The sequence below is a fragment of the Haliotis rufescens genome, unplaced genomic scaffold, assembly GCF_023055435.1.
Source record: "Haliotis rufescens isolate VD_foot unplaced genomic scaffold, xgHalRufe1.0.p SCAF_9, whole genome shotgun sequence".
Classification (NCBI taxonomy): Eukaryota; Metazoa; Mollusca; class Gastropoda; order Lepetellida; family Haliotidae; genus Haliotis; species Haliotis rufescens.
The window spans coordinates 35,801,364-35,820,500 of record NW_025964383.1 but is presented as its reverse complement, the minus strand read 5'-3'; the positions used below and the strand labels follow the sequence as shown (position 1 = coordinate 35,820,500).

At 39.1% G+C, this 19,137-nt stretch overlaps 2 protein-coding genes across 2 annotated transcripts in view; one reads left to right on the top strand and one right to left on the bottom strand.

The window, feature by feature from the left end:
- Window positions 1–8,453, top strand: part of LOC124147820 — a 30,837-nt gene extending 22,384 nt beyond the window's left edge. The window contains exons 4-6 of the mRNA XM_046518612.2: window positions 3,373–3,413; window positions 4,253–4,324; window positions 4,584–8,453. Coding sequence (XP_046374568.2) covers window positions 3,373–3,413; window positions 4,253–4,324; window positions 4,584–5,465 — 995 coding nt within the window. The 3' untranslated portion in view covers window positions 5,466–8,453. The remainder of the gene's footprint in view (window positions 1–3,372; window positions 3,414–4,252; window positions 4,325–4,583) is intronic.
- Window positions 1–19,137, bottom strand: part of LOC124147819 — a 165,921-nt gene that overhangs the window by 78,284 nt on the left and 68,500 nt on the right. The window lies entirely within an intron of this gene.

Sequence of the window (19,137 nt, the reverse complement as noted above, 5' to 3'; positions counted from 1 at the left end):
AGCTAGCACAATAAATAAACAAACCGACCCAAACATCACTATCATACTATCATACATACACGAAAATTGGCCAAATTGGTGTCACATTTACACAGACGGGTCATCAGATCCGATCTCAAAACACACAGGTTTCGGAGTCCACATCACACAACGAACTAAAGCCACACAATCCTTCCGACTCCCAAACAATCAATCAATATTCACGGCCGAACTAATGGACATGGCCTCAGCCCTTCATATTCAACAATCTAAAAAACACCAAAAAATCTTAATACTTACCGACTCGCTCAGTGGACTGCAAGCCCTAAAAACAACAAAAACACCAAAAACCGCCCTAAACTAATAAATCAAATACTAAAAAGCTCAAACGACTTATCTAAGGCAGGCAAACAAATAGTATTCATTTGGATCCCCACCCACGTAGGAATGTACGGCAATGAAAACGCCGATAAAGCAGCTAAACTATCCCTTAAATCCTAGAAATAAGCTTAAACTTACCAATCTCAAAATCAGAAATTAAAAGTGTCAACAAGCAAAAAATCACCAAAAAATAGCATAACTTATATCTAAACTCAAATGGCCAAATAAAAAAAGTTCTCAAAATACCCCTACCAAACCAAAAAATTCTACATCCGTCAAAACAAATCGACAGAATAATCACTAAACTCCAGACAGGACACACCAACCTAAATAACCACCTCAAAATAAAAAAAACAACACGCAACAGGAAACTTCCCACACTGCAAACAACTAGAAACCCCAGAACACGCACTCGTACACTGCGCCCACTACCGAACTACATGTATACTACAAACCACCCTCAATCTAAATAAGGATCTTACTCTAGAAGCAATCCTAAACCCACAAAATAAACTAGAAAAATTCAAAGCCTTAGACATAGACTACCAAATCCAAATCACATAAACAAACATACTACCATACCCAGCTCCCTTAGTTTTCCTCCCAAACCCTCTCGGCATTTATTCCAAATCTCAAAATTTCCAAAAATTCTCACTAAAACCACCCTGCTGGGTTGCCAAACAACTTTTCCCTTTTCGGAAACACATTAAATGGCCTGGCCGGGCCCGTGTGCGAAATACGCTGGAGTCGGAAAGGGCACGTAAAATCTCTAATATAAGTAAGTAAGTAAGTAACTTTAGTGTCTCATATTGCGGTAGCAAACACGGTGCTCAAAGTGAAACCCTTTTCCCTCTACATTCTCTCTATCAGAAGTGTTTGGCTTGTGTTGGGTCCGACTTGGTTTGGGCTGTCAAAGTCTTCTATTAACAAACAGATGTATCTTCAAATGTGTTTACATCCCCATTAGTATTAAATCTACCTATATACCACTTTATAATGTCACGGTACATCGTATTTAAAGAAAACAAGATGCTCAAAGTGAAGCATTTTTACTGTATTTCCTTAAGAAAATCCCTGTTAGAAGTGTTCGGTCCGACTTGGCCCGGGCTGTCAAAATCAACTTAAACCGCACAGATGTATCTTCAAATGTGTTTAGATCTATAGACTATTGTTATATCTACCTAAATACCACGTAATAGTGTCTCAGATCGCGGTATATAAAGACAACAAGCTGCTCAAAGTGAAGCCCTTTTCCCTCTACATTCTCAACATAGTCTCTATCAGAAGTGGCTTGTGTTGGGTCCGACTTGGCCTGGTCTGTCAAAATCAACAGATGTATCATTAAATGTATTTACATGTATACAAGGTGAAGCACTTTATCGCGTACTCTCAACATCCATTCTCAAAGTAGTGGTTGTTTCGCCTGAAATTCACCATAACCTTATAGATATAAACGTTGTATTTGTCATTTTAACTGTAGCCTTTTGATCGAAATCCTATTCTTTTGTAAAAGAAAATAACTTACACGTTTAGAGGCCTCCCAATCTTAAATCCTTGGTAGAAAACGGAGGACAAGGTAAACACAATTGTGTGGATAAGTTTATCCATAAAATTGTGTCTACCTTGTCATCCGTCAACTTCTAAGTAATGCCTCTCAAACAAAGAGAAAACGAATGCGTTGATGTACAAATGTTTCAACTGTTAGATGAGTAGTAGACGTCACACATCGTTCGATCATTGTAGTGGTCAGTTTACTGACCAGGTGTATTGACATTTGTCATCAGCAGGTTGTCAGTTACTGACCAGACCACACCACACCACGTGTGTTTGTGTCTACGTAAACATACTAATTGTGTCATTATTAGTACGATGTATTTACTACAGGCCATTCCGCTTCCCGTTATTAGTGTTACCATATTTATAATCCCCAAATAAGTGAATAAATGCTTTTGACTTCCCCATTCTCGAGATTTATAGAAGCTTGTATACCTTGTTTGATCTCCTTGCAATGTAAGTTTTCCAGCTATGTTGCTGAATACATTGTAACTTAAACTGTTTATTCCAACAACAGATAAAGTGTTGACGTTTTGGCATGTTTATATGGTGTCATAAGTTATGATCTTTAGTTACGCCGCTTTTAGCAATATTCCAGCAATAACACGGCGGGGGACACCAGAAATGGGCTTCACACTTTGTACCAATGTCGGGAATCGAACCCGGGTCTTCGGCGTGACGAGCGAACGCTTTAACCACTAGGCTACCCGACCGCCCCGAGGCCATGAATGGTGTAACATTGATCAAACTTCTCAGCAAAAGTTGTATGACTTTGACTTTGAAATCTTGGTAGAAAGGGCATGCTTGATTGTATCTCAAAAGTTGTGAAGTGTAGACACCAAAGGCTGGAGCTGCACATTAAGTGAAAGTTGACGTTTGAAAAGCTGAAGTCATCCCTCTTGTCAATCACCTGTTAAGTATATTTTGTCGGATGATAAACCTGCCTGACCCCCAACCTGTCACTAAAACCACCTCATCACCTCAACCCAAACTAAAGCAAACGGTTGAACTGGTCACTGAAGCAACGCAAATGCTTGTGATGATATTTTCTTATGTCGACGCGATTATGTATGTAACTGCGAGAAGGAACTTATCTGTTACTTAATGTGAGACAGTCTACAGTGTTACTATCCTAGCGTGGTTCGTCATTATCAATCAACATGCGTTTTGTATGCTCCATCCTCTTGTATTTGAATAGTGAGTGAGTGAGTTAATGCTTTACGTCACATCGGCAATATTTCAGCCATATCGTGACGATGTATTTGAATAAAATATGGCAGTCCATTTGCTTGAACAGTTGCATGGTTCTACTCGGAACGTCACCAAATGCCACTTTATTACCAACCACACTATCCATAGAATCCTTAACCATACAGAAATGTAAAAATTCTTAGTGCCATAATTTACTGATTAAATTCAGTTCCTACAGTTAATGTTTTGTACATCACCTTTCTTCAGTGACAGTTTGGTTGAAAAGGTCGGAGTTCCTGAGCTTAACGGTAAGTGCAAAGTACAAAAAACACATTATTATTATTAGTCTTGTGTTTATTCTAACGTTATTATCAAGTTTTGTTTTGTTTGTTTATTTGCTGTTTAACGCCGTAGTCAGCAATATTCCAGCTATTTGAAGGCGGTCTGTAAATAATCGAATCTGGACCAGACAATCCAGTGATTGACGACATGCACATCGATCCACGCAATTGGGTTACGATGACATGCATCAGCCACGTCAGCGAGCCTGACCACCCGATCCCGTTAGTCACCTCTTACGACAAGCAGAGTCGCCTTTTGCAGCAAGCATGGGTTGCTGAAGACCTATTCTACCCCGAATATCTTCACGGGTCATCACGCCCAAGTTAAAATGACTATCGAGGTATTCTATTTTCAGATTTCGGCACGATTGTAATTTGTATGTATGTATGCAAGTATGCATGTGTGTGTGTGTCTGTGTGTGTGTGTGCGCGTGCACTGCATGTAAACATACATCCATAGATGATTGTATGGGTGTGGATGGATGGATGTTATGTTCATTTGTACTCTATTGTCAGAATGTATATGATAATTATAATGTTAGTGAGTATTATCTAACTCTCTTCTGTTTGAACACATCAGTTTAAAACTGTTTGAGTTCATACAACTACGTCACAGCCGCCTGTAAACAAGCAAATCGGGGCGAGATTAACAAGTGACTCTTAGCATTCATGGTCGAATATACACTAACAACATTTCTATGTGTCATTAATTGGAGATTTTACCACTTACAACTGTTTTTTGTTTCAGTTGTGTGGCGTATTTTGTAGGAACAATCTAACATTGTTTTATAATGTTTCATATCAAGACTTTGTCAAGAACACAAATCCTCCCATCTGGGCTGCAAGTGACCTTCAACATAGACAACAAAACCAACAAAGTGAGTAGATACGCTCATGTGTTACCATGTCTTAAAATAATAATTATTTTAAAAAATGTCTTACTTCCAATTTGATTACTCTGGTCTCCTTACAATATAATTCTTGATGTTCTAACTATTCATATATGTTCATATATAGTCAACTCACTTGTGTTCATGAAGACCTGGAAGTTGACAGAAGATCACAACACACAAGCAGCCATTGGTACTGTTTATTGAGTATTTTCCTCCAAGTCTATCCCGAGTAACTTTCTTTCAGATCCTGTCACAGAGCATCGACGATCCATCCCTTCTGAAACCTGAAATCACAGTCGTTACAGCATATTTTAACATTGGCTCATTCGCCAAGGGTCAAACATCCAACGTGCACACACCAAGCCGTTATATGCACTGGATGAAGGTTTTTGGCAGAATCAGGAACAACCTTGTCGCATATACCGATTCTAGAGATGCCTTTAATTTACTTACTAACCTCAGACGGAAGTTTCCCAGCAACATGACAAAGGTTTTCCTTATAGACAGGGCCAATCTCTGGTCCTTCTCTTTGGCTGGGGAAATTCGAAGTATTTACAGTCAGCCTAACTATCCACATCATCATCCGAACACAGTTAACGAGAACTACTCATGCGCGATGCATGCAAAGTTTGAGTTAGTTAACAAAGTCTTAATGGAGGAACTGTTTCCTACCAAATATTTCTGTTGGTTGGATATTGGACTCTTTCGTGATCTTGCTGATGATAACTCGGTGTTCAAGCTTCAAATACCACACGAATGGGACAGAGACAGAGTCGCTTATAGCCGTGTGTATGGTTTTAACGATAAAGCTACAATAGAAAGCGTAATCAAAGGGAACAGTGTATGGGTGGGCGGGGCCATGTTTCTGGGAACTCCTGAAGTGTTACACAAGTATACCGGGGACTATATGAATACAGTAAAAATGTTGTTGAAACAACGTTTAATGAACACAGATCAGCAGGTTATATACTCAATGTATCTCCCGTCATCTAGAGTCAAGCCTCGGGTTCAAATCCAGTTATTTTCTGGAAAGAACAGCCGATACAATCCATGGTTTTATCTTGGTTACCTATGCAGAGAGACGTCGCAAAACGCCAAAAATGATGCCAACAGGTCAATTTCCTAAATAATCCAGTCATAATCCAATTGATATTCAAGCACTTTCAGTTCCCCCTAATCCTAAAAGTAACAAAGTTATAGCAGTTGTCTGAAAAAGAATACGCCATACTAATGTTTTCCTCTATGCAATGCATAAATGGTGATCAGTGATTATAACAGGTGTTCGCGAAAAGTGTGCACCCGCCACAATCACATGCACAAATATGGGAAGTTTTCACCTGAACAGTCATGAGAACACATTTTAGTCAAAATAAGGAATTGCATTTTGGCCACCAAACTTTGAAATGTCATCCACATGTTTACCATAACACACTATGATAGTGCTCGTCCAATTAAAATTTGGATAAGTTCCTCAAGCACAACTTACTTCAATTATTAGTTATACAGTTTCTGATTACCCTGCTTAAATAGACAGTTTCGCAGCTTCACACATGACCATTTTGACAATGCCTGTCTCACACATGGCTTTCTTAACAAAACCACAGCTTAGCGTATGACAATGTCACAGTTTTATGCATTGCGTAATCGAAATTCTGTCAGTTTTACACGTATCTTTAACGACAATGTCTCAGTCTCACACTTGACCTTTGTCTTACTCTCACACATGGCCTTAACGACAATGTCTCACTCTCACACATGACCATTGACTCACTCTCACACATGACCTTTGTCTTACTCTCACACATGGCCTTCACGACAATGTCTCACTCTCACACATGACCTTTGACTCACTCTCACACATGACCTTTGTCTCACTCTCACACATGACCTTTGTCTCACTCTCACACATGACCTTTGTCTTACTCTCACACATGACCTTTGTCTCACTCTCACACATGACCTTTGTCTCACTCTCACACATGACCTTTGTCTTACTCTCACACATGACCTTTGTCTCACTCTCACACATGACCTTTGTCTTACTCTCACACATGACCTTTGTCTTACTCTCACACATGACCTTTGTCTCACTCTCACACATGACCTTTGTCTTACTCTCACACATGACCTTTGTCTCACTCTTACACATGACCTTTGTCTTACTCTCACACATGACCTTTGTCTTACTCTCACACATGACCTTTGTCTTACTCTCACACATGACCTTTGTCTTACTCTCACACATGACCTTTGTCTTACTCTCACACATGGCCTTAACGACAATGTCACAGCTCCACACACGTCCATAACTACAATGCCCCAACCTCACATGTGTCCTTAACGACAACGTCAAAGCTTCACACATGTCCTTAACATCTTATCTCGCATATTTGCATTTGTACATACAGTCCTTATCTGGAGCCATGTAGCAGAAATAATAGTTTCACTTTAATAGCCATAGCCATCCATTGAAAAGCAGTGAGAAAATCCCCATATTGACATAATATTGTACAGATCCTGTGAAGTCTGGTTACCACACAACAGATTTCATTTATTATATGATACCATATATATGTAGATTATATCACGGTAAACCAAAAGTGCAAATAAACGTTTATCATTAATATTTCAAATACAAAGGTATGTACATATTACAAACACTTGTATGCAAAAAATAGCAGGAAAGTATTGGGGACAAGTAATTTTATGCACAATTACATTGCTTGTAAACATAGGAAAGGGACAATGATAAACTGGAATATGTATCTTTAGTTAGAATACATCATCACTGATGACAGAGCATCTACCGGCAATGCCCTTATAACTATTCCCACTACACAGATAATTCCCATGGCCTTGAATTCAGTGGAAATACTCATGTGAACACTAACAGTGATATATGTGGACCACGGAAGGAATCTGCCCAGCGGAATAATCAGAGTAACCCTCAGAACAAAGGTTATCCAATACGATCCCTCAGCAAATCGTATAACACTCTATAGCTAGAAGGTGTCTCCCGTCTACGTATCAAACGGATTGTTATGTCTAACATCAAGGCGGACAAGTCGTTCGAAGAACTGAAGAACATCGTATCCAGCTATGCCCATGAACGTCACGTCCGTGTAACATATGTCCGACTCATGAAGAAACGGATTAACTTTGATAAGTCTGAAACTTACACTGTACAGGTAAACTTGCCACTAGATGATTATGACGTCATGGTGAATGACGATTACTTCTGACCTGAGGACATGTGTCGAGACTATGTGCCAAGGCAGCTTCAAACTGATCCGAAACAACAACAACAGCAAGAATACAGAAGGAACATCTACTAACAAAATGACTAGGTTCATATTGACTTTGTTGTCTACTGTGACGATACTAAGTGTGCTGACCTGGACTGTGCGTGGTGTGTCTCATCAGACGGAACATATCAACTCTATTTTACCGGACTATGTCGATATCATTGCTGTACAAGAACACTGGCTAAAAACATGCAATATTCAAAGATTCAAAGATCTTAAACTTCTGTCCTACATATGTGACGATGCATGTACCTCCACGAGAGGGTCCGGTGGTATAGCTCTTCGACAGAACATTCACTCTAAATGGAGGACGCAATGTTTACATTCGTCTCTTCTGACAGTAGTATTGCTGTTCAGTTAACGCACCCACGTGCCGCTGTTATTTCCATTCTTATACATCATACAAGCAAGCTAAGCGAGAATTCCGACGTCGTCACAGACAGTCAAAGCAGGCCTATTCAAAGACATTTTGTTTGGAATTAGAAAAAAAACTTGTGATACTGATGTGAATACGTTTTATAAATCTGTGAGAAAACTACGTAAGCAAAAAATCGGAGTTGAAAAACTTACATATGATGACCGTAATGTAACAAACCCCACTGACATATGTCCACTGACATATGTCAGCCTTGGGGTAGGTACTATGCGGATTTAGCAAAACCATATGACTCCGACCAGTTCGATCAAGACTTTAAAGATGGTATTGACTATGAAATTGAGAAATTAGCCTCCAGTGACGAATCTAACTCATGTGTTGATAATGTACTATGTGCTGAAATATCGGTTCAGGATGTGACTAGATATGTACAGACACTGAGGAGGAACAAATCACCTGGCCCTGACAAGATTAATAATGACATGTGATGTTTGGTGCTGAGCTGTTAGTAGGGAAGTTAGCACTATTATTTAACGCTATTCTTAAACTTCAGGGGGCACGGGTGGCCCAGTCGTCTAAGGCGCCGCGATTCGCTGTGCAGAGTTGCGTCCCTTGAGCACGCCAGAAACCTATGATCGTGGGTTCGAATCCCGGTTCGCCCCGATTATGTTTCTAGGTTTGTCAGCACCATACCCGTGCTCGTGGGTTTCACCGAAGTGGTAAACGTCTGAGACCTGCATCACTTCGGGCTTTCCTCCCACATTAAGCTGAGACGCCGCGATATAACTGGAATACTGTTAAAAGCGGCGATAAACCAAACTCACTCACTCACTCACTTAAACTTCAGTACACACCAGCAGCCTATAGACACGGGTTAATTATACCTACTTATAAGGGTAAAAAAGATAAATCAAACCCTGTCAATTATAGAGGTATTACGCTAACATCTTGCCTTAGTAAGCTTTTTGAGAAAATTCTCCTAGAAAGATTAGAAACGTGGACATCCCGAAATGCCTGTAATTTTCCCGATATGTTGCAGTTTGGCTTTAGGAAAGAGCATGGTGCTGTCATTTCGCTATTTACCCTCATCGAATGTGTACAAAGTTATGTTAACAGAGGATCATGTATCTACACAGCATTCCTAGATAACGAGAAAGCTTTTGATCGAATATGGCACTCTCTTTGTAAAACTCTATCATCTTGGTATTACAGGTAAAATGTGGTCTCGGTTACATCACTTTTATACTTCCATGTATGCGTGTGTTCAGTATAAGGGCGAACAATCTGATACATTTGCTGTCTGACCTCATAACTGAGCTTCGGCAGTTAGATGCAGGAACATGTATATATAATGTTAGTTTACCATGCGTGTTACTTGCTGATGATACTACTCTTATCAGTTACAGCCCTAAAGGTCTACAAACAGCCTTAGATACAGTTGTTAATTACGCATTCAAATGGCGATTAACTTATAATGCATCGAAAAGTAAAATTGTTGTGATTCATAAAAAGAAGGAATTATTGTGTACGGATGCTTATCACTTTGGGGACTATGACATACCTATGTTTGATAATGTAAAATATGCGGGTGTTGTTCTACAAAGTAATCTTTCTTTCAAATTATATATTTAAGAGAGCTGCGCAAAAGCAAGGCGTACTATTATTTCTCTCCTCTCTGTTGGTCTAAATAGTAGTGACTTACATCAGTATGCGAGTATTGAGATATGGAAAAGAATGATCTTAACAACAAGTTTTTATGGATGTGAATTACTACCTCCTTTGCATGGTAAAGATCTTGAATTAGTTGAAAGCACACAGCGTTACTTTGCAAGGATTGTACAAGGTTTTGACAAACGTTCCCCCACTGATGCCACTACCTGGGACCTTGGAGCATGGTTGGCTATATAGATAAATGTAGACTACAGCTGCTGGGGCGTCTCTGCTCATGTGTCTCAATTTGTAAAACTGTTTTCTGCCCATTAACTTCACTCTATTTCTTTCATAACAATAATTTACACAGTTTATGTGGAGTGTTGCTTTCAACAGCCAAGAAATATAAGCTACTCCATAATGTATTTCACTACGTTCGCACAGGGGAATTCCCCGCGAAGACTAAGTGGAGAAAGATTGTGTTAAATGAAATAACTTCCCACGAGGAAGAAGTATGGAAATATAAACTATCATGTAGAGCTGACCTATCTCGATATTCTAAAATTCACACAACACTTACTCCTCATGTGTTATACAGCATTGTAATGTTATATCCAGAATTGAGAGAAGAAATAGAGTATGTAATAAGGATTGGATCCAGAAGCAAATTATCAAAAGAATGTACAAAATGTAATACTTTTGCTCATGATTTTTATCACCATGTCATCTTAAACTGTGAATGTCTACTTTCAGAAAGAGATGTATTCTTTTCAACTCTAATTGATAATCTTGATGTTGAAATGTATGTTAAAATAGAGACGATGGAAGACCATGATATGTTAGCATTCTTTCTTGGTGCAGATAACAATGACATTGATGAAATAACGTGGCATTTCACAATTATTGAATTCTCAAAGTATTTATATCAAATTAAACATATTCTAAACAACGTGTGGTAACCATACCAATATTTCTCACTGTTTATAGCCTGTAAATATGCGGGACATTGATATGTATACTGAACCAAATTAAAAACTTCACAATCCTAAAATTTTAACATTTTGACCAGTTATCATTGTGGACCCTTATTGTGTATTTAAACAGTAATGGCCACGTATTGTCTTCAGATAACACCCGTTTTTGTGCGGCTGAATCGATCAAAATCCCGTGCACAGCACTTAGTGGCAAAAGAGGTTTTTCACGTGCAACTGGTCACGTGGCCATAATACCGCACGTGTTTTTAGGCATACTTTTTAGCAGTCATTAACAAAAAAAAGAAAAACACAAGAAAACAAAAGTCTTTACGGTCATTTGTCATGCCACGCCTTTCAAATGTGCAACGTGAACGTGCCATCGGCATGTTGCAGACAGGAACGTCCGTAGCTAAAGTCGCAAGGACGATGGGTTGTAGTCGACGGACTGGTTATGATTTACAGATGCGTCTACAGCAAACGTGTACCACCGCTGATCGCCCTCGGCCAGGTCGACCACGTGTGACGTCACATGCAGAGGATCGTAAGAATGTCTTACGTCACCTCCGTAACCGATTTTTGACGGCTACATCAACCAGAAATTAACTGTTTAGGGGTAGACTGAGTGCGCAAACTGTTCGAAACCGTCTGAAAACTGCTCACCTTTAAGCACGACGGCCTTACTGCGGGCCGATTCTGACTCAATTACACAGACGTCAACGTCAATTGTGGGCACAGCGACACTTACGATGGACTCAGAGGAATTGGAATCAAGTCGTCTTCAGTGATGAATCCCGATTTTATCTTCGATTTGCTGATGGTAGGGCGAGGGTGTGGAGGCGCCGTCATGAACGTTACGCCCAGTGTTGTGTACAGGAAGTTGACAGATTTTGAGGCGGAAGTGTCATGGTGTGGGGGGCTTTCTGTGGCAATGTACGTTCCAGGCTTTTTGTCATCCGTGGCAACCTCAACGCTGCTGCTGCCCACCGCGACCAGGTGCTGGCACCAGAACTTCTGCCTTTTATGGCAGCACATGGACCCGGTTTGATCTTCATGTCATGTTTCACGTCATGGACTGGCCGTCAAGGTCTCCCGACCTCAATCCCATCGAGCACGTCTGGGATGCTCTTGGCAGAAGTCTGCACACTCTGCAGAACCAACCACAGAATTTGCAAGATCTTGGCACCATTTTGCAGCAACAATGGCGTCGTTTCCCAATCATGTGTTCACAAGCATCACAAGGTTCATGCAGAGGCGTTGTGTGGCAGTTGTCAACGCCCATGGTGGCCATACACCCTACTGAACTTGTGTGCCATCAGATTCTCGTGCTTGGGACTTATGATTTAAACTGTTCATGTTATTACCCAATACCGTAGGTGCTTGGAACAAATTATGGTTACCACCGTTAATTAAAATCCTTCTTTGAACATTAATGATTAAAAATTACCTTCTCTGATACATTTGTCCGTTGTGTATCATATATGGGATTACTTTAAAAAATGTGAAGTTTTTAATTTGACTCAGTATATATATATATATGTATATATGTTTGAATACTGTGTTTTTTGATTATTTAATTACATAATCTTGATGTTTTGAGAATCTTCGGATTTATCTGGAGGAAATAAAGACATTCATTCATTCATTCATTCATTCATTCATTCATTGCTTGTAAACATAGGAAAAGGGACAATGATAAACTGGAATAATATATCTTTTGTTAGAATACATCAAATGTGGATGTTTTTTCTACAATGGATAATGTCCTGAAAAATCTGTACTGCAGTATCTATTTTTCCTCATCAAAGTTTTACCATTAATTTGAATTTTAAATAACTATATTGCATGTTAAATTGTCTTGTAAAATATATTTAAGATCAATTACCTTTGAAATAGTACTTTTAAAAAAATATTTAATTCATCATTTCAATATAAATGTACATAAATGTCTTAAACACAACCCCCCCACACACACACACACTCACACACACACACACTCCAAGTCGGGGAAAAACTATACGGTAGCTATAGAGGCCTTTCCCGTATTAACCTTAAAATTAAGAATATTAATTACTATGTTTTACTTTTACTCTCTTGTAGTTTATATCTGCTAAAGATAAACTAGTAATCGATTCTGAAATAGCCATATCTCAAAATGAAACTGCGTGATTACACCTTAATCGATCAATACAGATACCATACATCGGTATAAGATTTCTGATCGATATATAGGCCTAGGTCTATGTAAGGTATCTAGGTAGATCTAGATAAAGTTGCCCACACCTGTAATTCATAGTGATCGTTTACAAAAACAGCTGTCCTTTCATTTCGCCCTTTATCCAGAAAATGTTCAAAATTCGCAAGTAACTATGACATTAAAAAAACCATCAATTTTAAAACAATTTTTCATTTCAACTGTTTGGTGATCGAAAACCGAACTCAGCAGTGTAGCTCCGTTCATCGACCAGTAGGAATGTTAGCTAGACCGCATGACATGCACACGCAATGCTGAAAGTTTCCGAAAGCCTCGTTACGAATTTCATGAACACTGCTTTTTGTGCTGACAGCAATCACGAAATTAACTTGTAAATTCCAGCTTGTAATTAATTTCCTAACCTAATCCATCCCCACACTTAACAAATACGACAATGACAAATGAAGCAATGTTCATTCAAAAATACTAATGTAGTAAGATATATATGTACCTGTAAGAATAACAAAAGTAAAAAGATAGCAAAGGTGGAAACGTATCTTATGAAATATTGGTAATGGGCAATGGACAATGGGCAAACGGGAGGCCGGGGTAATTAGCGCCAATTACCTGTTGGCTTCCCTTGTTACGTTTCCACCTTTGCTATCTTTTTACTTTTGTTGTTCTTACAGGTACATATATATCTTCTCTGCCTCATAGCGTTAATTCACCTGATGAAGGAGTAAGTTTTTACTCCGAAACGTTGTGTTCCTCATAATAAAGACGTTGACATCCATACATTTTTTTCCTTATGTGTTTCACTTCTTAATGCCTTCAAAGCCTCAACCTAGCTTTGTTTTTAAATGTGGAGATATTTGCGTGGAATATAATATGGTCATGCCTATAAACATTTGGGTCTTTGTCTACATGAGCATTTAGATATAAATTTCATAGCTAAGGAAATTGCTAAATCCACCAAATCTATTGCGTTATAATACTCTCTGTTTGCTGATATTTAATATGTACATATTGTAAAATATTTACGATATTTTAAACGTATAATTCGATGCATGCAATGCAATCTGAACATGAGTGCGGATGCATGGAGGCGGTTATAGTTATAGTTATAGTGCGATGGATGTAGGGGAATGGTAGGAGGGTGTATGTATGTAAGCACGAATACCGATACATGAAGGCGGATATAGTTATAGTTCGATGGATGTTGGGGAATGGTGGGAGGGTGGATTATGTATGTAACCATGCGCATGTATCCATGATGGCTGACGTAGACATAATGAGATGGTTGTAGGGATAAAGGGGAAAGATGAATGCGATGTGTGTGGGCGTGTGTGCGTGCGTGCGTGCGTGCGTGCGTGCGTGCGTGCGTGCGTGCGTGCGTTGTGATACGAGGGTTGGCGAACATGTAGTGAGATGATTGTGTAAGTAAGTTTAGTGGTTGAGGATGTTGCAGGTATGAGTATTGATACATGCAGACTTGGGGTTGGGTGACTGGATGTGCCTGTACTGATGTCTCTCACACACACACACTCACACACACACACACACACACACACACACACACACACACACACACACACACACACACACACACACACACATTAATTGTTTTATTAAATGTATCCTCGAGAGTCAGTAAAAAACTAGAAATAACTGCCTTTGTTCTGTAAATCTCACCAAGTTTCAGCTTTCGCCTCTTCCTTTGTGGAATGAGGTTTCACATTTGTAAAATGATCTCTGTTATCTGTCTGTACCATCAACTTAACTGCCCTCAACCCCTGCAGTTTTCCCGTCCCATATTGCCAAGCAGGTGACCCACAAGGAGGAATACGGCCCTCCCTCAGTCCAGAAGCATGAGTTATACTGTGCCTACCACAATAAGTTGTGAATACGTAGTCTTGCTGTGGCCAAACATTTTACAACAATTTGGCAAACTTTGATATGTAAACAGCACATATAATTCAGTTTTGTTTCATCTTAATATATCAGTTGAATCCCACTTGACCTTTGAAGATCCAGGTTAGAATAGGTCTTCAGCAACCCATTCTTGCCGTTATATGCGACTATGCTTGTCCAAAAACCAAGACAGCTACGCGATAAATCGCAAAGAACAGAGAAGAAGGAAGCCATATATATTTCTCGATAAAACCTTGTTCTATCATTTATGGAGATTCGAACATGCACTCGCAACTTGAGGACGTTGTAGATTTGACGTTATTTGTGAGAGGGAAGTGTCTAGTGAGTTGTTCCCAATAGATGTAGCTGGGGAAGGTAGATAAATTCAATGCCGGAACAATCGCATCCGAAAGTGAGACCGATATGACAATCGGTATTGGGAGAAAAGGTACAAATAATCGACGAGAAAAGTGTGAGAATATGCGGGAAAGACCAAATTTAAACCCTCCTGTTCATAAAATGGATTTATCTGGCAATGACGCGGTCGGAATCTATTCAGGGAGTCATCATAATTTAAGTACGGGTAAATATTTTTAAAGCATCTACTTTTTCCTAATATAACACTCTTAAAGAGGCTGTACGAAATGTTGATATCTCATATAAGAAATAAACGAGTCGTGGTCGTTGTTTATCGTACAACTGTTGTTTCTTAATTACATGACCATATACACTGACATTATATCACATGTTTATCAGTTGACGAAAACGACATAAGCCGTTCCATCATCACAAGAAACCCTTGCCAAAAGTAGCGCCAACTGCACGATTCCGACAACACCAGGAGCATGTTTCATTATTCACCATAAAAAATGATGACACTGGGTGATCGCATAAAGGCGAGCTCATCCCGATCCACTAGTGGCACCCGCCACAAACACACGCAAAGGCAAGCCAATTGATTCACCCGAAAAGGCACGGAAACACACGGTACAAGTCAAAATAGAGAATTGCATCAGACATAATTTTGGTCATTGATACGTCAAACCTAGAAATGCCGTCTACACGTCCAACACAAGGCCGAAGGCAGGACCCGAATCCTTTGAACCCGCCCAAATAACCCCCTGAGCACTAAGCTTGCCGTAATCCAAAGTTCTGTTAATAAAATACATTTTCCCCTAACCTAAAGTAATCTATACTAGTTCTGAAGTAAATCGTATTTACCCGCATGAATCGCCTCATGTCATTTATTGCCGATAAACAGAATATGCACACTTTCTGACAGTAATGTGTGATAAGTCACGCACCAAACCTTTACTCTCGATATACATGTTGCTCTTACTTTAAACACTATTGGGCTAACAACGTATATTAAAGTGCCATGTTTTCCTGATGTGCTGTCATTCTAATTTGAAATGATGACATAAATAGTTACCACTCATCCTTCAATATTTTTCAAGGTCGGTTTAATCACAAACATATTTGAATATATACAACAGCTATACTTACTTATCTTTATACTTAAAAGCATTAGGTTTGTCTGTCATACACACACCGAAAGAAATATGTCCAATACAGCCCAAAATTTGACAAAATGAAGAAAGTCTCTTGTCTCCTTTTTATTATATTTTATAACTATTGTTTAACAACTGTTTTTTTTCTGTAAAATATGTTCATTTCAGAGATTAGATGTTATTCTAGCATCAGGTCTGTGGTACGTTCACTGCATCAGCGTTGACATAACAACGATATTTACATATATAGATACATACAGAGGAAATGCTTAGCATTTATCTTTTAAGGAAAAATGTGGGACTTTCTTAATACATATGTATGTGGACATATATGTATGGACATTTAGATGAATATAGATATACCTCCTTATAGATAGTGATCGTAGATGATTGTAGAAAGTGCATGAAGAAAATGGAATAATTATGTGAGTAATCGGGTAAATACCACGTTTAGCAATATTCAGCAATATTGCGATATTGGTTTCCAACATACAAGACTGACCATGAAATTATAACTTGAATTTGGACCTGGCTTTCTGGTGTGATGTAACACCCCATAATCTCCTGTAGAAAAAGAGCTAAAACACGAATATAGATCACGAGATGAAACTGATGTATACATCTGGACATATATTTGCGTAGTATTACAATGTTAATTCATCAGTATACATGTATTTTGCGCAAAAGGATATTGTAGATCGACGCTGACATGCGCATTTAACCTATTCACCAGGGCTGTAATATTTAATTTATCTGTCTTTTGATACATATCGATAGGAACATGGAGAGTCCGTCTGAAGAAATTTAGACATGCTTTGGATCTTTTGGATAGTTGTACTTCACGGTTAGACTAACGCTTAGTCTCTGAAAATATATTATTTTGGTTAAAACGAGAAACTATATTTAAATTTAAAAGGAGCCTAAGTGAGATGGAAATTTCAGCCTGAACCTGTTGAACATCTAGGCTTGTTTCATTTGGGGCTATAGCATTGCAGTGAGGCCTGGGCGGAAGGGAAAATAATATGGATCAGGGACTGTACTCATGGTGCCAGTACACATTTCAGGCCCTCGGTGAACGGGATCATCACCGGCCTCGCACGGCTTGGCGAGGTAATTGAGAGATAATTGCTCCTGGCAAATCTTGAAGAAAACATTTCCCAATGTAATTCCCCGAACTCAATTGCGCTAAATAGTGCCAATGACATTATTGACATAAAACAACAAATGCTTGAGCCATTTACTTACTTCTTACAAGTGGTCAGGCATCTAACGGCTATAATTGGTCAAAACATGGATGATTTTATCAGGGATCTAGTTCTTAGAAATGCATCTCAGAATGTAAAAATATTTGTGATTACTAAAGGATATTCTACACTTGCTAAAGTTATTAAGAACACAGCTTACGCTGCCGGGTCCCCTCAGTTTGAGTCAAAAGTAAGCATGCAATTCACTTACTGAGTGAACAGGTGGACTAGCCACTAATTCGTGACAATCTTCACTCCAACCAGTAAATGTTATTAATTTGAGCTAGTACCTTCGTGCCCAAACACCACAAGACTCACACACCTACCTAGAGCCCTAGAGACACATACACAGTCAACATTTTACTGTCCTCAGAATAAGTCATAATCCAGGGAAAACCACAATGGCAGTGGTGGCCGTTTAACCCAACAGGGACATTTTACAAATAGAGCAGAAGGTTTCCACTATCCCCCGGGCGACCATATACGTGGGGAGGAGGTATACTACACTCCAATGCAGGGTTTCGCAAGTTGCTCACAGCACACTTTGTGGCGTTTGTGGCACAAGCCTAACCTCTCCCGGCCAGCAATCCCCCCCCCCCCCCCCCCCCCCCATTTTCTCACTGAACCTGATACCCAGAAATCACGGTCTTATCAGTTGTTCTCCTGCTCCAGTAAAACAGGCAGGGGCGAGCTGGTCCGAGTTGTTTACATTATGGCACTGATGGTATGGGCCAGTGTCTATTCACTAAACAAACAGTCATCCCTTGAATTACGATCAATATGGTAACCATCTATATACATTTTGGGCTTCAGCCCATTTAGGCAATTCATTAAACATTATAAATGATGGCAGTTATGGGTTAGGCGCATACTGAGGTATGTTAGTACAAGAAACCCTTAGTAAAAACAAACAAACAAACAAACAAAAACAAAAAAAACAACAACATAATTTTTATAGAAACCAATAACTCAAAAAAAATTGAAAAAAGATCCAAACTGAGATGACAGATTCAGCTTCGGAAAATTGTAGACTTGCTTCAAATTTTAGGGCTATATCGTTACAGTAAGGGCCAGGCGGAAGAAAAATAAGGTTCAGGTTCAGTGAGGCAGACTAGTAATCTAGTAGCATTGTGGTACTTACAGGTAAGGAAAACCAAAATAAAAATATTCCTATATAGTTCGTTTTAACTGAACTTCTCGCCTTTATATAAATATCACCAGAAGACCACGAGCATCAATAGCACTGGGCAGAAACATGATGTCCATAGCACCTGCGGGGGTATGAACAGGGTTGTAGGACTCTTAAGATATTTCTTATTATGTCAAATGTTGAATCCAGTTTATTGGTTCTACTTCATGTAAAAACAAAAACAACAAAACAAAACAAAAAAGACCCCAAAACACAAACAAAACCTACTTGATTCGTTAATTAAAAACATTTGTTTATTTTATTCATCAATGTCTACTGTGTGGTACGTCTGATATTTTCGTACAAAATTGACTTGATAAACGTTTCACGATAAAAGAGTTATATTTTGTAATATGTGATTCCGCTTTGAAAAGCATTAAAAAGGCAATGAACCCAATGAACGAAAATCCGAATGGTTCAGCTGCAAGTGGATCAATATCTTTTTAA